The following is an 18,036-nucleotide window of genomic DNA, read 5'->3' on the forward strand; positions in this document are numbered from 1 at the left end:
TGTGTGTGTCTGGGCACTCCAGGTGTGACCACTCAGTCTCTCCAGACTGCTGGCATTCCTGAATGGATCTACACCTTAATTCCAGGTTACCTGCAGTGACATTCAGCTTACTCCTGTACAAGGGCAGAGGAAGAGTGTGACTCAGGCTGGACGCCTGAGAACCATGTTATTGCCTTTCCATGCAGCCTTAAGAGCTGGTTAAAAACCAGCCCAGGTTTAGAACACCTCACAGGAGAAAAAGCAAACAACAAACCACCACCCAAGCCACATCAAACAGGAGGAGGGGGGCAGGGGAATGCTTTGCCAGAAGTCCACAGCACTCTCTCAGAAGGGTAGTCTTTATTTTAAAACAAATGGCTGCACAAGAACCTGCTCCAAAACAACCACCATTATATACATGACCCAGAGGAGGACCTTGCTGTTCTAATTGCTGTTAAGAAATGCCTAATCAGACAGAAGGTGGCTGTACCTGCACTAATAGTCCATCAGCTAGGATGAGATCCCTCAGCCTTCAAAAAGTAGTCTGATGGCTAAAGGCTTCAGCCAGAGCAGCCTCTGCATCCACAGTGAGTGCACTCAATGATTCTCCCCTGGAAAAGAAATGAGGAGAGTATTTCAGCAGGAGCAGCAAGCTCAGGCCTTGAGGCAGAGTGGCTCTGTGGGAAGGGTCTCTACCCTCTGGTGGCTGTTTCCCATTTTTCAAATGACTGCAGGCCAAAGCTGACAGCAACTTTGCCACCAAGGGGGTACCACCTCCACCAGTTGGGATGGAAAAGGTTAGAACTAGAGGAAATGGCCCTGAAGAACAGCACCACTGCTGTCTCTGACCTGGAAGGAGTCAGACCATGTACTCCAGGGGTCCAGATGAGTTGGAGGAGCACACTGCAAACTTACCACTTCCAGCTTGCTTTTGGGGACCCTGCAGATGCAGTTGGTTCCGAAGTTGGTGTCCCGGGTCTGGATGCAGCGCAGGCAGCAGAGGTTCTCATAACCCTGTTTCTTCCACTTTGCAATCAGGTTTTTGTCAGCATACCCTTCCTTGATGCAGTACTCATAGAGCTCTGCAGAGCAGCAGACACCATCTCAGCAAGTGTTAGAAGACTCACTATCAGGAATTACTAGCTGTGACAATCAGCAGTTAAAGGCAGGCATCTGCCAGCCTTCCCTCCCCACCAACCACCTAGCCCAGGCACACATCTTACTCCATTCTGCCTTCCCCTGCCCAGGGTAAAGCCTTTGTGCCCCTCACCTCTGCTGATGGCCTTTCTTTTATAGAAGAGATCAAAGATGTAACGTGTTTTCTGGTGATGGATTCGGAAGATAGGCCACAGGGATTCCACTTTCCTCTTCCCTTCGTGAGGCTCGGTCTCCGCTGGGAGAGATCACAGACACCAGGCTGCAGGTGAACATCTCAGGCTGCCAGCCCTGTTTCTTTTGTCAACTGGCAATAAACCATTCCCAGCACGTTCACAACTTTCATACACTACAGACACAAGCCTGAGCTTAATGGGAGAAGATTCAACCTAAAGGGTCCTGACCTGGAACAGGTCCCTTAGGAAATAAAACCAGAATGACAGCAGGGATGGTGTGACCCATACTGGAGGGCAGGTGACTTGATGGCTGCTCTGGCTTGTCAGGCCAGAGTAACAGCATGACCAGCCCCTCCACACACACCAGCAAGCTTCAGCCAGGGCTCAGCCATGGTGTTCCCTGCCCTAAACCAACTTTACATCAAATCTCTGTGCTCTGTAACCAGTATGCACCCAGAAAAATGCAACCAGTGCTGGCCCAATCTCAGTCTGCAGCATCACTGCAAGGCAGAGATGTAACAAAGGTCAGTCTGTACTGGCAGGGGAAGCCAGGCCTCCTAGAGAAGTTAAGGAATAACTTGTTTCAGGGTCACAGCCTTGAGCACATCCAGCTCAGCCCTTTACCTTCTCTCATCTTCTGATCCAGCTCATCCAGTGTTGGCTCAATCAGCTCCCAGCCGTCCGGGGGAGGCTTCCTGCTCCTCTTCACTTTGGGCATTGCCTCAGAAACGAGGAAGGCAAAGGCAAGGAAACAAGGGATAGGATTTGTCAGCACACAAACCCTGCCGGTGCTTCAAAGTCCTGAGAGCCGCTGGAAGGAAAATAAAGCAAACCAGCTGCTCGAGATATGCCTTCCGAAGTGTCTGTGCTGCTTTGCCGCCTTGCGCTTCGACTGTAAGAGTAAGCTTTATGGAGCCCGTGAAAGAGGTGAAACCTCGCCCAGGGGGGCCCTGGGCATACCAGCCGGCCCTGGGATGGGCGCACCAGCCGGCCCTGGGATGGGCGCACCAGCAGGCCCTGGGATGGGCGCTGTGCTCACAGCACCCCAATAAACTATTTCTTTCCCCTAGCAAAGTGCGGCGAGCAGCGGCCCGCAGCCCTCACCCCCTCCGCGCCACCCGAACAACACCACCCGGCGGCTCTGACCGAGGCCCGAGAGCTAGGCCGCCGAGCGCGCTCCCGGCCCTGCCAGCCCCGGTGCAGCCCCCGGGGCTCGGGCCGCGCTGTCTGCGAAGGAAGGAACCCCCGGCCCGCGACCCGCGACCCCGCTTACCTGCCGAGGGCCGCGGCCGCCGCTTCCGCCCCGCCGTCGCGCTGCAGCCGACGTCACCCGCGGGGCCTCTCGCCCCCGGTCCGCCCCGTGGCCGCCGCGGTGCCTGAGGGAAAACTCCTCCCCGTCCTGCGCGCCCCCTCCTTGGCCAGGGCAGAGCGGGGCGCGCGGCCGGCGCGGGGCGGGGCGTTCCCGCCGTGCGGGGTGGGGGGAGCGGCGGCGCTGCGGACAGCCTCGCGGCGGGAGCCTCGCGGGCGCTGGGCGGGCGCCGGGGGCCGCGCGCGGGGGCGGGGCGGTTTCCGCTTCCGGGTCGCCACTCGGGGCCGGCTGGGGGGGGCCTCGCCGCAGCTGCCGCAGCCGCCATCGCCGCCGCGATGCCGAAAGGAGGTGGGGGCCGGGCCGGGAATCGCCCCTGCGGGAAGCGACGGGAAGGGGTGGGAGGGAACCGAGCGGGCGGAGAGGCCCCTCAGGCCCCGGGAGCGGAGGAGGGGCGTGGGGGGAGGCAACGGCCGGGGAGGCTCGAGGCGGGGGAGGCAGGACTCGGCCTCCCTCCCCCCCCACACCTCGGCTGCGGAGGCTCCTGGAAGGAAGCAGGACTCGTTCCCTGCCCTTGGGTCTGCAGGGAGGTTTCTTTCCCCTCTGCCCAGCCTTGAGGAGCTTGGTGAGGGGGATCTCGGTTTCCCCTCTTCGTCTGCGGAGATTCCTGGGGGGGAGGTCCGCTGGCCGCACCCCGCCTCCCAGCTCGGAATGGCCTCTGTGGGGCTCTCGGTTTCCTTCCTCAGCCGCGGGCTGGGACCTCCCCTTGCCGCCGCCACGCGGGGAAATCGCAGCTTCTCCACGATCCTTACAGAGCTGGGGCCCCCATTCCGTACCCCCAGCAAGAGCAATGGGACGGCGGCAGCGCCGGGGGGGAGCTGCGCCGTGGGATGCCAGGTCCCTCCCGTGGGATCGGCAGCGGGCCGGGCCCTATGTGCTCCTCGCTGGGCTGGAGGCTGCAGCCGCTTTCCCCGGGGCAGGATTGGGGTACGGCAGCGCCCAGGGAGGGGAGCTTAACAGCCACACCGGGGATCCCGGCAGGCATCCGGGGGGGCCCAGGCCGTGTGTGGCGGCTGACATCTTTCCCATCTCGGTGGATCGACGTTGGAGGCCTTTGGGGCTGGGTAGAGGGAATCCCAGTGACCAGACGAAGGGTCTGGGCCGGGGGGGCAGCAGAGCTGGGGGGGATGCAGAAGCGGTTCGGGAGCTTCAGACGTGCCTCCTTTCACGTGGCTCCCTCGGCTCCGCTCCCGGGTACGGCCCAGCGGGTACTGACTTGCTTGTGTGATTAAGGAGAAGTCATGGAGCACTGACAGGCTGTCAGGGCTGAGCTGGATCCACCCAGAACCTTCTCCAGATGCAGCATCTGCATAATTGGCTCTTGGGTGAGCCTCGGTGGAGCCCCAGTCTCACACACGGATGTAAGCCAGCCCGTGGCTCCCAGCCTCGCTGTGCTTGCTTTCATCAGCACTTCCCAAGCTTTGCTCCCAGACCTGCTTCCCTGCCTGGCTTTTCTTTCAGCACTTGGGTGTCCACCTGCACCACCTTCACAGACAGGGCTGGAGCTTCCAGTTGTCTCTGATGAAGGCAAAGAGCTGCCCCACAGCTCAGCCTTTCCTGCTCTGCAGTGCATTGCACAGCTTGAAATGCTTGCTTCCAAACCTCTGGCTTCTTGGCAGAAGAGGGATCCTTGCTCACTTCCTCCCCTGAGTCAGTAGGAATTCATGTTTTGCTGTGGATCTTTGCACTCACTGTTCAATACCAGCTGGGGGGAGGCTGGGGGTGTGTGGGGGGTGTGTTCACCAGCCAAGAACACATTTGGTTACAGGATCCTTTCTTTCAATCTCTTGATTCTATTGGATCTGTTGGGATTTGGTTTGGGGTTTTTAAGTGATTCCTCTTCCATTCTCTTTGGTTTAAACTCCTCCACTGTGCTGTTTAAGGCCAGAGACAGATGTGTTTGAACATGTGCCTGCCTGAGGCACCCCTGGGCTTTCACCCTGGGTGAAACCTGCAGGTGGTGATCCTCTGCAAGTGGTTCCACAGGGGAGGAGAAGAATAATTATCCCTCTTCTGTGGGCAGGGAAACTGAGGCACAGAGTTGGTGAGTTGCTCAGCATGGTGCTGCAGGCCAGTGGCAGCTGCAGGGCTGGCATTTCACTTACCCAGCCCATGGGTTGAGCTCCCTGTGGAGAGCAGAGCCCTGTCCCCTGCCTGCCCCTCCAGCTGCTGCTGTTCCTGCTCAGAGGGGAGGCTTGGATGTCAGTGAGATTCATTCACTCTTCCATTTACCTTTTCTTTAGCCCTTCAATGTAAGATAACTTCTTTTGAGTTCCCTTCTCCTCCTTGTTGCTGCTGTTGGTTTGAGTGCACCCTCAGCATTGAGTGTACCCTCAGCAGGGTTGCTGATGACACCAAGCTGTGTGGGGCAGCAGACAGCTGGAGGGAAGGGATCCATCCAGAGGGAGCTGGACAGGCTGGAGCCAACCTCAGGAGGTGCAACAAGACCAAGGGCAGGGTCCTGCAGCTGGGTCGAGGCAATCCCAGACACAAATCCAGGCTGGGCAGGGACTGGCTGGAAAGCAGCCCTGAGGAGAGAGCCTTGGGGGTGCTGGTGGAGGAGAAGCTCACCAGGAGCTCTCAGTGTGCACTTGCAGCCCAGAAAGCCAATCAGATCCTGGGCTGCAGCAGGAGAAGTGTGGCCAGCAGGGCAAGGGAGGTGATTCTCTCCCTCTGCTCAGCTCTGCTGAGACCCCACCTGGAGTCCTGCCTCCAGTTCTGGAGCCCCTATTGCAAGAGGGATCTGGAGGTGCTGGAAGGTGTCCAGAGCAGGGCCATAAGGATGAGCAGAGGGCTGGAGCTGCTCTGCTGTGAGGACAGACTGAGGGAGTTGGGGCTGTGCAGTCTGGAGAAGAGAAGGCTCTGAGGTGACCTCATTGTGGCCTTCCAGGATCTGAAGGGGAGGGACTGCTCAGGATCTCAGGGAGTGATAGGGAATGGAATGAAGCTGGAGGTGGGGAGATCCAGGCTGGATGTGAGGAGGAAGTTCTTCCCCATGAGAGTGGTGAAGCCCTGGAATGGGTTGTCCAGGGAGGTGGTCGAGGCCCCAGCCCTGGAGGTGTTTAAGCCCAGGCTGGCTGAGGCTCTGGCCAGCCTGATCTAGTGTGGGGTGTCCCTGCCCATGGCAGGGGGGTTGGAGCTGGCTGATCCTTGTGGTCCCTTCCAGCCCTGACTGATACTATGGCACTGTGATAATAAAGCTGCTGTGTGCTTCAGTTCTGAGCCTAGTGTGGAGCTGGGAGCCCTGCTGGCCAGGGCTGCCTGGTGGTGGCTGAGCTTGCAGCATGGCCTTGGTTTGGTTTGTTTAGGTTTTCTTGGTGTTCTGTAGTGTGTCAGGGAGGTTCCTGTTCTGTTTGGAGTGATCTCATCTGCTGGGCAGTGAGGTAATGTCTCCTGGGTCAGAGCACTCCAGTGGCAGAGCTGGCTCCCAGAGGGGGTCAGGGCTGCTGCCTGGGATGCTCAGGAGCAAACAGCAAACAGCTCTGGGTTGTGCTTGTGGCTTGTGTACCCACAAGCTTCCCCAGCTGAGTTCAGAGGGGAGAATCTGGGCCCTGTTCACCTCAGGAGTCTCTGCAAGAGGAGGCTCTGAGATAATTTATTCCACAGCTCAGATGTCTGAGGAGCCAGGAGGGCTGGGCTGCAAACGGTGGCTCTCTGAAGCCTGCAGCCTCCTGAGGCTGCCAGCCCTGGGCCCTCCTCTCCCTCTGAGTCCCATGCTGCAGCCAGACCTGCCTGTGGCACAGCAGGGCAGTGCTGACAGATCTGTCCTGCCTGTCCTGTGCAGTCCCAGTGAAGAAGGGGTGATCCCCTCAGCCTCTCCCCACCACCATGAGGTTTCTGCTCTCCCCAGCAGGTGAAGGGGGGAGGGTGAGAGAGAGTTTGAGGATTTCCTGCACCTTCTGCTGGACATCCAAGACTCCAGTGGTGGCAGAGAGCTCCCCAGCCTGAGCTGTTTGCTTGTTGCCAGTCTCATGTACTGCTTGTACCTGGAGCTCCAGGCTGGAGGCTGACTCCACTCAGCGTCCAGCTTGCCAGCAGTCCTTGGAGCTGTGGGAGCACAAACAGAGCAGGCACTTGCAGGAAGCATTAATGGCTTCAGCAGCTCATTAATCATCAGAACTCTGAAGTGGAGAGCAGACCTTAGGCAGGCAGGGCAGCCTGGTTTCTAGAGCTTGGTTTGGTTCCCCTCTCCTGCAGCAGTAAAAGATGGAGGCTCCCTTGAGTAGTTCTTCAGCTCTCCTTATGATTCCCAAAGCTTTGTCCAATTAGCTTCCTCTTTTCTCTTGGCACAGGCACAGTGCAGGGGAGGGGCTGAGGAGGAGAGCATGTGGGAGAGCTGGCTGGAGCCCTGGCTGCTGCAGGAGCAGGCTGGGAGCCCTGAGCCCTGCCTGCACAGGAAGCAGAGGGAGAGCTGCAGGCCTCGGCAGCCCCTGCCAGGCCGGGAAGTGAATCAGAGGGGCCACAGAGCCCAGTGTGGGTGGGCAGGGAAGGGTGGTGTCACCACCACTGAGGGGGCACTTGGGAGCTTGTTGCCTGGTAACTGCTGCCAGGGCTCTGCAATGGCTGAGGAGCAGTGGTACCCCCCTTGGGGAGGACCTTTCCTGGCTCCTCTCTGTGCTTCAGTCGGGAAACACTGTACAGCTGGTGGGCTGTGCTCTGCTCTGGTGTCTCCAAAGCCACTCCAAGGGGAAGGAAAGAGCTGGACAGGAGCAGGCAGTGTGAGCTTGCAGCACAGCATCACAGCCTGGGCTGCATCAAATGATGTGTTGCCAGCAGATCCAGAGAGGTGATTCTGCTACTTTGCTCTGCTCTGGTGAGACCTCACCTGGAGTGCTGGGTGCAGGTCTGGAGCCCTCAATATAGGACCTGATGGAGAAGGTCCAGAGGAGGCCATGAAAATGCTCAGGGGGTTGGAGCAGCTCTGCTCCAAGGACAGGCTGAGGGAGCTGGGGGTGTTCAGCTTGGAGAAGAAAAGGCTCCAGGGAGACCTAACAGCAGCCTGCCAGTACCTGAAGGGGGCTACAGGAAGGAGAGAGACTGCTTGCAGGTGCCTGTGGTGACAGGAACAGGGGCAATGGCTTCAAACTAGAGAAGGGCAGATTTACACTGGACATAAGGAAGTTGTTCTTCACTATGAGGGTGGTGGAACACTGGAACAGGTTGCCCAGGGAGGTGGTTCAGGCTCCATCCCTGCAGATATTCCAGGTAAGGCTCAGTGAGGCCCTGGGCAGCCTGCTCTAGTTGGGGATGTCCCTGCTGGCTGTGGGGAGGTTGGACTGGATGAGCTTTGAGGTCCCCTCTGGCCTGGACCATTCTGTGATGATCCTTCCTCTGGGTCCTGCTTCTCTGTGCAACTTGCCCCAAATCCTTGGAGTGTTTCACAGGGACTGGCAGGGTCAGTGTGCCCTCTCTTCATTAGATCCTACCAGAGGAGCTATTTTGGTGTGTCCTGTCTGCACCTAGAACCCAGAGGGAGTGCTGCAGGAGGAGCAGAGCTTTCTGCAGACTGATCACTGAAGCATTGACCACTGTTGGTTTTTTTGTACAGGTAGAAAAGGAGGCCACAAAGGCCGAGCCAGGCAGTACACAAGTCCTGAGGAGATTGATGCCCAGCTCCAAGCAGAGAAGCAGAAGGCCAGGGTATGTGTTTGCCTACCTGCTGTGCTTGCTGTCATACCCCCTGCCTTGTGCTCAGCCTGCAGTTCAGGAGAGGTGCAGCTTAGTCAAGTGTTGCAGCTCATTCTGCAGGGATCCTGAGTTTCTCTGCCTGGGGAGGCTGCAAGGTGGGATCCCCTCTGGTTCCTTGCAGAAGTGAGGCCACACAGACCACCCAGGTCACAAGTGGAGGGTTGAAGGCTAGGGAAGATGATTGCACAGCAGCTGTAGGCATCACTGCCCCTGTACATCACCATTCTAGTCTCCAGTGCCAGGTAACTGTGTGCCTCCATGCTCTGCAGCCTGGCTGTGCAGAGCAGGGGCTCCCATCTCCATGCTGCAGTGACTGGCTTTCTCCTTTGACTTCTCCCTTCACAGATGATTTCCTGGTTTGCCTCTGACTTGCAGAGGCAGCTAACACTGCCCGGGCCTCAGTCCTTTTTTGGGCATGATTCTGTGCCCCAGCATCAGATGGTAACAGCTCCCCAAGCTCCCACAGCTCCCTCACTGGCATTACAGGAGGCATGGCTGCTCTCTGTGGCACTTGCTCTCTTGTAGCCCCAAACTGTCACTCTCACTGCCTTTGCCCTTTGACTTTCTGCCCAGAGACTCAGTTGCAGCTGAAGCCTCACAGCACTGACTGCAGCAGGAGCCACCATCACTGGGGGGGTCTGAAAGGAGCCTGGCTGAGGCACTTGGTGCCATGGTTGAGTTGATCAGATGGTGCTGGGTGAGAGGTTGGACTGGATGAGCTCAAAGGTCTTTTCCAACCTGGTTAATTCTATTCTGTATAGCACTGCCCCATGTAGGAAATACTGAGGAATACCTCCAGAGCAGGGAGGTCATTCTGCCCCTGGACTCAGCACTGGTTAGGCCACACCTTGAGTCCTGTGTCCACTTCTGGGCTCCTCAATTTAAGAAGGACATTGAGACACTTGAATGTCTCCAGAGAAGGGCAACAAGGCTGAAGGGAGGCTGTAGCCAGGGGGGGGTTGGTCTCTTCTCCCAGGCAGCCAGCACCAGAACAAGAGGACACAGTCTCAAGCTGTGCCAGAGGAGGTTTAGGCTGGATGTTAGGTAGAAGTTCTTCCCAGAGAGAGAGATTGGCCATTGGAATGTGCTGCCCAGGGAGGTGGTGGAGTCACCATCCCTGGGAGGTGTTTAAGAGACTGGATGAGGCCCTTAGTGCCATGGCTTAGCTGATTAGATGGTGTCAGCTGATAGGTTAGACTCAGTGATCTCAAAGGTCTTTCCAACCTGGTTAATCCTATTCCTGTTCCTGTTCCTATTCCTTTCCTATCCTATCCTATCCCTATTCTGCCCTCCCCTCTCCTCCCCTCCCCTCCTGGGGCTGATCCTGGTTGCCCAAAGGATCCCAGCTCCTCCCAGTGCAGTGTCACAAACTCTGGGACTGTTCTCTGCTGCTGAGGTGTTAATAAAAGCAAAATAACCCCCAGCCCCACACCCCCCAACACCTGGAAGTGGAACAGAGCAAGCAGGACCCCACTTGAGAGGTTTGTCCTGTTTGCAAACAAACCAGCAGCTGTCCTTGGAGGAGGCTTGCTTTGGTTTGCTGCTGATCCATACCCCCCAGTGATGCTTACATCTAAGGCTACTTTGTTAGGGCAAGCTTAAAGAAACTTCCTCTCCTCACTGCCCAGAGCTCCTCCACTTTGCCAGCAGCTGCAGCAAGGGGTGTTTGCCAGGGGGAAAGCAAACCACTCACACCCATGTTGGTTCCTCTAATCTGATCTTGTACTTCCTAGACCTCTGGCTGCTAACACTTGAGCTAAAGGGGCTGTAACTGCTTGGATGATAATGTTCTGGTTGTTGCCTGTCAGATGGCTTCTTTGTTTTCATCTAGATCCAGGATGGGATACAGCCCTGCACTACATCCATGTAGCTTCCAGTCCCTGAGGATCCAGGGGTACAGCCCTGCACTACATCCATGTAGCTTCCAGTCCCTGAGCATCCAGGGGTACAGCCCTGCACTACATCCATGTAGCTTCCAGTCCCTGAGGATCCAGGGATACAGCCCTGCACTACATCCATGTAGCTTCCAGTCCCTGAGGATCCAGGGATACAGCCCTGCACTACATCCATGTAGCTTCCAGTCCCTGAGCATCCAGGGGTACAGCCCTGCACTACATCCATGTAGCTTCCAGTCCCTGAGGATCCAGGGATACAGCCCTGCACTACATCCATGTAGCTTCCAGTCCCTGAGGGTCCAGGATGGGATACAGCCCTGCACTACATCCATGTAGCTTCCAGTCCCTGAGGGTCCAGGGGTACAGCCCTGCACTACATCCATGTAGCTTCCAGTCCCTGAGCATCCAGGGATACAGCCCTGCACTACATCCATGTAGCTTCCAGTCCCTGAGGATCCAGGGATACAGCCCTGCACTACATCCATGTAGCTTCCAGTCCCTGAGGATCCAGGGGTACAGCCCTGCACTACATCCATGTAGCTTCCAGTCCCTGAGGGTCCAGGGGTACAGCCCTGCACTACATCCATGTAGCTTCCAGTCCCTGAGGGTCCAGGGGTACAGCCCTGCACTACATCCATGTAGCTTCCAGTCCCTGAGGACCCAGGGCCAAAAGAATTCCTGGAGGCCTTTCATTTGGGCACAGTCAAGTGCCAGCTCTGCCTTTCCCAATCCCTTTCCCTGGCCTGTTAGACAGAACAGCAGGGTTGGTTTGAGGTGACCTCCTGGGGCAGGTGATCCACACCTGGGTGCTGGTCAGGGGGTTCTTGGTGTCCAACAGCCAGGCACCCCTGGTGTCAGCAGGGCCCCATCAGGAGCACCACTGCCCTCAGAGCTGCCTCTGGGCACTTCAGAATGACCTCATTTCACTGCTGGATTTGGGGCTTTCATTGGCAGAGCTTGGCTCTAACTGCCTGTGGTTTTGTAGGAAGAGGAGGAGCAAGAAGAAGGAGGTGAAGGATCAACAGGGGACCCCAAAAAGGAGAAGAAGTCTTTAGATTCAGATGAGAGTGATGAAGATGACGAGGACTACCAGGTACTGGCATGCTCAGGGCACTGAAGGCTTTGGCACCACCCAGCTTCTTGGGCAGCATGTTCCTGACTCTCAGTTGTCTTTCAGAGCTAGCCCAGAGTACATTGTGCATGGAAGAACTATTTTAGACCCCCCCAAAGCCCTTCCTGGAGAGCATTTTGTCCTCCCAGTGAAAGCTGGGGTCTTCTGTAGGTGCAAAATGCCAAGGCAAGAAGCTTGCAGATGCCTCCTGGTACAAATCTTGGTTCCTGAAGGGCTTTGCTGTCCTGTAGTGAAAACATCTTGAGTTCTGCTTCCTGGGGCTTGTTGCAGGGTGTTTGCTGAGCTCTGATACAACACAGTGTGGGGGATGAGAGAGCTGCTTGATCCCTGATCCCCCAGGGAGCAGTATGGGCCCCATCCTGTTCAGTGTCTTCACTGATGATCTGGGTGAGGGGATTGAGTCCATCAGCAGTACCTTTGCAGATGACACCAAGCTGGGGGCAGGAGTTGATCTGTTAGAAGGTAGGAGAGCTCTGCAGAGGGACCTTGCCAGGCTGCACAGATGGACAGAGTCCAAGGGCAGGAGATTGAACACATCCAAGTGCCAGGGGCTGCACATTGGCCACAGCAACCCCAGGCAGTGCTGCAGGCTGGGGTCAGAGTGGCTGAGAGCAGCCAGGCAGAAAGGGACCTGGGGGTACAGGTTGACAGCAGCTGAACAGGAGCCTGCAGTGTGCCCAGGGGGCCAAGAAGGCCAAGGGCATCCTGGCCTGCATCAGGAACAGTGTGGCCAGAAGGAGCAGAGAGGTCATTGTGCCCTGTGCTCAGAACTGCTCAGGCCACACCTTGAGTCCTGTGTCCACTTCTGGGCTACTCAGGTTAGGGAAGATGTTGAGCTGCTGGAAGGTGTCCAGAGAAGGGCAACAAAGCTGGGGAGGGGTCTGGAGCACAGCCCTGGGAGGAGAGGCTGAGGGAGCTGGGGTTGCTTAGCCTGCAGAAGAGGAGGCTCAGGGGAGACCTTCTTGCTGTCTACAACTCCCTGAAGGGAGGTTGCAGCCAGGTGGGGGTTGGTCTCTTCTCCCAGGCAGCCAGCAGCAGAACAAGAGGACACAGTCTCAAGCTGTGCCAGGGGAGGTTTAGGCTTGAGGTGAGGAGGAAGTTCTACACAGAGAGAGTTGTTAGCCATTGGAATGTGCTGCCCAGGGAGGTGGTGGAGTCCCCATCCTGGGAGGTGTTGAGGAAGAGCCTGGCTGAGGCCCTTGGTGCCATGGCTGAGTTGCTCAGGTGGTGCTGGGGGATAGCTTGGCCTCGATGATCTCTGAGGCCTTTTCCAGCCTGGCTGATTCTGCACTCTGCTTTCTCAACCTTCCTCTCGTGCCTGCCCCCAGCAAAAGCGCAAGGGCGTGGAGGGCTTGATAGACATCGAGAACCCCAACCGCGTCATCCAGACCACCAAGAAGGTCACTCAGCTGGACCTGGACGGGCCCAAGGAGCTCTCGCGGCGGGAGCGGTGAGTCTGCCCCCGGCTCTGCCCCCCGGCTCTGCCCCCCGGCTCTGCCCCCAGCCCAAGGAGCTCTCGCGGCGGGAGCGGTGAGTCTGCCCCCGGCTCTGCCCCCCGGCTCTGCCCCCCGGCTCTGCCCCCAGGCTCTGCACCCCCAGCCCAAGGAGCTCTCGCGGCGGGAGCGGTGAGTCTGCCCCCGGCTCTGCCCCCCGGCTCTGCCCCCAGCCTCTGCCCTCAGCCCAAGGAGCTCTCGCGGCGGGAGCGGTGAGTCTGGCCCCGGCTCTGCCCCCCGGCTCTGCCCCAGGGCTCTGCCCCCCGGCTCTGCCCCCAGGCTCTGCCCCCCCAGCCCAAGGAGCTCTCGCGGCGGGAGCGGTGAGTCTGGCCCCGGCTCTGCCCCAGGGCTCTGCCCCCCAGCCTCTGCCCCCAGGCTCTGCCCCCCGGGCTCTGCCCTCAGCCTCTGCCCCCAGCCCAAGGAGCTCTCGCGGCGGGAGCGGTGAGTCTGCCCCCGGCTCTGCCCCCCGGCTCTGCCCCCCGGCTCTGCCCCCAGCCTCTGCCCCCCCAGCCTCTGCCCTCAGCCTCTGCCCCCAGCCCAAGGAGCTCTCGCGGCGGGAGCGGTGAGTCTGCCCCGGCTCTGCCCCCCGGCTCTGCCCCCAGCCTCTGCCCCCAGGCTCTGCCCCCAGCCCAAGGAGCTCTCGCGGCAGGAGCGGTGAGTCTGGCCCCGGCTCTGCCCCCCAGGCTCTGCCCCCCGGGCTCTGCCCCCCAGCTCTGCCCCCAGCCTCTGCCCCCCAGCCCAAGGAGCTCTCGCGGCTGGAGCGGTGAGTCTGCCCCCGGCTCTGCCCCCCGGCTCTGCCCCCAGCCTCTGCCCCCAGCCTCTGCCCCCAGGGCTCTGCCCCCAGCCTCTGCCCCCAGCCTCTGCCCCCCGGGCTCTGCCCCCAGCCCAAGGAGCTCTCGCGGCGGGAGCGGTGAGTCTGCCCCCGGCTCTGCCCCCAGCCTCTGCCCCCCCCAGCCTCTGCACCCCCAGCCTCTGCCCCCGCAGCCTCTGCTGCTTCAGCCCCTCTGGGGGCAGGGGCTTGGAACAGAGAGGGCTTCCCTGTGGCCAGTTCTGGGCCCCTCAGCTCAAGAAGGACCTCAGGGAACTGCTTGAGAGAGCCCAGCACAGAGCCATGAAAATGCTGAAGGGAGCAGAACATCTTCCTCATGAGGAGAGGCTGAGGGAGCTGAGGGCTCTTTAGCTTGGGGAGGAGGAGCCTGAGGGTGACCTCCTTCAGGTTTATCAAGATACAAAGGATGAGTCCTGAGAGGCTGGAGCCAGGCTCTGCTGGGGGCTGCCCAATGCCAGCCCAAGGGGCAGTGGTGGAAGCTGAGGCAGAGGAAGTGCCATGGAAACAAGAGGGTGACAGAGGCCTGGAACAGGCTGCCCAGGGGGGTGTGGAGTCTCCCTCTGTGGAGATATTCAGGACCTGCCTGGATGAGTTCCTGTGTGATCTGCTCGAGGTGACCCTGCTCTGGCAGGGGCTGGACTGGATGAGCTCTCGAGGTCCCTTCCAGCCCCCAACACTCTGGGATTCCCTGCTGTGTATGTGTTGGTGTTTCAGGGAAGCCCTTTAAAGGTGTTGATGTGTAAAGCAGACCCTGAACAGCAGCAAACTGTAGAGCAGGGCTTGCTGTGCTTCAGAATGTCCTTCCTTACCAAGTGCACAGGAGCTGCCTGCCCCCTGGGAGGAGCTGTGGCCATCCTGGAGCCAGGCAGCTCGGCCAGGTGCACTAAGAGTGCAGCTTGCTGCTGTGCAGCAGGTGTAGGCCATTCCTTTCCTGCAGTTTCATGCCAAAAATCAGCTGTAACTGAAAGCCATTAACCTGAGGTCACCTTGGGCTCTGCTTTCATCTGGTGCCAAAGGTGCCCTGGTGACAGGTGGCCATTTCCCAGCTCCTGGGGGTCATGGTGGAACTTTTCTCAGGGCAGATGACTTAAATGAAAAACCAAAGCTGAATCTCCTAGTTCCATTTAGCAGTGGAGAGTTTCAGAGGGGAGGGTTTAAGCTTGGGCTAGATTGGTTCAGCAGAGGTAGCCCTTTGAGGGTAGGGCTAGGCAAAGCATGTCCTGGTGCTCTGGGGCTGATTCCTCTGGCCTCACTGGGTGCCAGTGTCCTTGGTTAGCTGAATGAGGGCAGAAATAGTCTCTGCAGTAGGTATTACCTGTGCTTGAAAACTGGTGCCAGGGCCTCTCAGTTCCTGTGGGCACATCTCAGCTCTGTCCTCCCAGTCAGCAAGCCTCCCCCTCTCTGCCCATACCTGGAGAAGACTGAGAGGGGATTGAATCAGTGTTCAGAACTATCTGAGGGCTGGGGGCAGGAGGCAGGGGACAGGCTCTGCTCAGCTGCACCCTGGGACAGGCCAAGGGGCAGTGGATATAAACTCCAGCACAGGAGGTTCCACCTCCAACATGAGGAGGAACTTCTTGACTGTGAGGGTCCCAGAGCCCTGGAGCAGGCTGCCCAGAGAGGTTGTGGAGTCTCCTTCTCTGGAGACTTCCCAGCCCCACCTGGATGTGTTCTGTGTGAGCTGTGCTGGGTGCTATGGCCCTGCTCTGGCAGGGGGCTTGGACTCGATGATCTCCAGAGCTGCCTTCCAACCCCTGACATCCTGTGATGCTGTGCTGCTGTGTCTGGCTGCTCTGGTGACTGTGTGTTTCCCTCAAACAGGGAGGAAATAGAGAAGCAGAAGGCAAAGGAGAGGTACATGAAGATGCACCTAGCTGGCAAGACAGACCAGGCGAAGGCAGACCTCGCCCGGCTAGCCATCATTCGGAAGCAAAGGGAAGAAGCTGCCAGAAAGAAAGAAGAAGAAAGAAAAGGTCAGAGAGCAGCTCCTCCTCCTCCTCCTCCCTCCCTTCTCTTCATGGTGGCTGTGCTGCCATGGGTGTGATTTGTGCTGCCATGGGTGTGATTTGTGCTGTCACACTCTCTAATCCCTCCTGTCTCACTGCCTGGTGTTGCTGAGTGTCAGCACAACTCCCCTCACCAGAGCCAGGTTCAGCTGTTCCCTTCTCACAAAGCTTTGTCAAGCTCTGGGCCATCTGAACAGGGAGCAGGGCCAGAGGGAAGGGACTTGCCCTCCATAACCCTCTTGTCCTCAGCTTGCTCTGGCTTGGGGCTTGAGCAGGCTCCATGTGCTGGCTGGGATTTGTCTGCCTCGCACGCTGGGGATCCAGGCTGCTCAGGGAGGGGGCAGCACTCCTCCCCTGCCTGAGCTTTCCTTTCAGCTCTATGTGAAACAGAGGCCTGAGGTGGATCACCTTGGTCAAGTGTTGCAGCTCATTTTGGACATGGGAAAGGGTTGGATGTGGCACCTGAAGCCATGGTTGAGTTAGTCATGAGGTGTTAGGTTGGACTTGATGACCTCTGAGGTCTTTTCCAACCTTATTGATTCTATGAGTCTGTCTCAGACAGACATTTGTGCATCAGGGTAAGCCTGTGGGTGCCTGAAGAGAGGGCAAGGCCAGGAGGGAATGTGCAAGGGAGGGGCTGCTCCTCCTGACTCTGGAGGGCATCCAGCAGGGCTTGGCAGGGTGGATGTTCCCCCTGTTCCCTCGCTGGCCGTGGCTGGCAGGATTTCAGTCTGGGGCCTCTCAAGCTGTGAAATGACCAAACCTCTGCTCTCTTCCTCCTGCAGCAAAAATCGAAGCAGCCATGGCAGGTAAAAGACTGCAGTCACTATCCCTTAAAAAGTAAGCACAGGACATGCAAGAGGAGGAACCGCCAGGGAGCTGTGCCTGGTGCCCGCCAGGAGCTCTGCCGTGTTGCATCCCACAGCTGCCACCTAGGGGCTACTGCGGCATCGACCTCACCTTCACCTCCAAGAGACACTGACGACGTGTTTGTCCTCATCCTGGCACAGAGTTCCATTTGGGGTTAGGGGCAGCTGCTCTCTTGGGTGCAGAACTGTGCTGAACAGCAATTCTCTGTAACAGTTTGGAAAGCTGAATGTCTGGGGGGGGCTTTTATTCTTGGGTTGGGCTTTTTTTTTTTGCTGGTTTTAGGGTTAAAAAGAAACTCCTAGAGAAAGGGGGCAGGGAGGGAGGGAGCTGGGAGGGAGCTGGGAGGGAGGGGAGGTGCTTCAAACGTTAGATTGCAAGACTATAGACTGGGGGGGGGGGGGCATTGTGGGGTGTGGGGCATGGGGTGGGGGACTTGCAAGTGAAAGCCCAGTGGGGTAATGCATCTGAGGAATCCTTTGGGGCAAACAGCCCAACAGATTGTGCTGCAGGGTGCTGCAGTATCAGCTGGGAGCCTGACTTCATGGCCATCTGGAGTGCCCTTCCTTCCCTCTCTCATCCCTCCTTCCTTGCAGCCACTCTCCCCTTTGCCCTCCTCTTCATTTTAAGTTCTCCTTTCTTTGTTTTCCTTCTCCTTAGCAGGGCTAGTGCCAGGTTTTTAACCACACCATCCTTTGTTTAAAGGCAACAGAACCAAACCCAAAAGCAAAACCCCACCACCAACCCACAACCTGAATTGTATCAGACCCCAAGGGAAGACAAAACAAACCCCAAAGCCCAAACCTAAACTCGATGAAGTTTCAAACCCACCACCACCAGAACTTGTATATTTGGCTGATTAAAGTGTAAGTTATCAAAACTCTGCCTTCCTCTTGTGTGTGTGTGTGTGTGAGCAGCCTGCTGCTGGTGTAGTGACCTCTCTGTCCCCTGCTTTGCTGCTTCTGCTGTTGTTGTGTTGTTTGTGCTGAGGAATTTGGCTCCAGGCTGGGAAGCTCCAGCAGCAGATGCAGCCTGAAGGCAGAAGGCTTCTCCCTGCTGCCTCTGATGGAAGTCTTGCACAATCTGGTTGCCACAAAACAATTCCCCTCAGGCTGCTGTCTAACCCAGGCACTGTGTCAGAAGGGCAGGCCCTGGGCTGTCACCCTCAGCAGATGTCCTGATTCACAGAGCAGGGAACAGGAGATGCTCTAAGCCACGGCACCCCAGCCTGTGCCAGGGTCCCCAGCGTTGCTGGAGGAGCTTCTGCCCCAGGGCTGAGAGCACTTGGAGTCACCAGCAGGGAGTTTGTAGTTGGAGAGATGTACAGTGACAAATGGGGGTGGCTCTGCCCACGCCTGGCTGCAGGGGCTCGGGCAGCAGGCCGTGACAAAGGGACTGACACTGTGAGCTGCCCACGGGTGAGGAACTTGCTAGCCTGGGTGTTCTGCAG

The 18,036-nt window shown here is 58.1% G+C and overlaps 2 protein-coding genes across 2 annotated transcripts; one reads left to right on the plus strand and one right to left on the minus strand.

Moving 5' to 3' along the window:
- Nucleotides 1-322: 322 nt before the first annotated feature.
- On the minus strand, nucleotides 323-2,765 carry BUD31 (BUD31 homolog). Its single transcript, XM_068146606.1, has 5 exons — nucleotides 2,584-2,765; nucleotides 1,935-2,121; nucleotides 1,250-1,372; nucleotides 895-1,061; nucleotides 323-590 (listed from the first exon to the last, which is right to left on the minus strand). Exons 2-5 carry the CDS (start codon nucleotides 2,026-2,028, stop codon nucleotides 540-542), a joined length of 435 nt encoding a protein of 144 aa, XP_068002707.1. The 5' UTR covers nucleotides 2,029-2,121; nucleotides 2,584-2,765; the 3' UTR covers nucleotides 323-539.
- A 94-nt stretch (nucleotides 2,766-2,859) lies between these two features.
- On the plus strand, nucleotides 2,860-16,903 carry PDAP1 (PDGFA associated protein 1). The gene is made up of 6 exons (XM_068146605.1): nucleotides 2,860-2,967; nucleotides 8,225-8,316; nucleotides 11,245-11,352; nucleotides 12,720-12,841; nucleotides 15,535-15,686; nucleotides 16,505-16,903. Exons 1-6 carry the CDS (start codon nucleotides 2,955-2,957, stop codon nucleotides 16,561-16,563), a joined length of 546 nt encoding a protein of 181 aa, XP_068002706.1. The 5' UTR covers nucleotides 2,860-2,954; the 3' UTR covers nucleotides 16,564-16,903.
- The last annotated feature ends 1,133 nt before the right edge of the window (nucleotides 16,904-18,036 follow it).

Source organism: Melanerpes formicivorus, unplaced genomic scaffold (genome assembly GCF_026170545.1).
Source record: "Melanerpes formicivorus ecotype bairdi unplaced genomic scaffold, bMelFor1.0.p_v2 SCAF_14, whole genome shotgun sequence".
Taxonomy (NCBI): domain Eukaryota; kingdom Metazoa; phylum Chordata; class Aves; order Piciformes; family Picidae; genus Melanerpes; species Melanerpes formicivorus.

Coding starts and splice junctions, on each gene's coding strand:
- BUD31 (XM_068146606.1), bottom strand. CDS start 2,028: ATGCCCAAAGTGAAGAGGAGCAGGAAGCCTCCCCCGGACGGCTGGGAG. Junction 1,373..1,934: donor GGATCAGAAGATGAGAGAAG/GTAAAGGGCTGA, acceptor GATCTCTCCCAG/CGGAGACCGAGCCTCACGAA. Junction 591..894: donor CCAAAAGCAAGCTGGAAGTG/GTAAGTTTGCAG, acceptor TTTCTTTTCCAG/GGGAGAATCATTGAGTGCAC.
- PDAP1 (XM_068146605.1), top strand. Junction 11,353..12,719: donor AAGATGACGAGGACTACCAG/GTACTGGCATGC, acceptor GCCTGCCCCCAG/CAAAAGCGCAAGGGCGTGGA. Junction 15,687..16,504: donor GAAAGAAGAAGAAAGAAAAG/GTCAGAGAGCAG, acceptor TTCCTCCTGCAG/CAAAAATCGAAGCAGCCATG.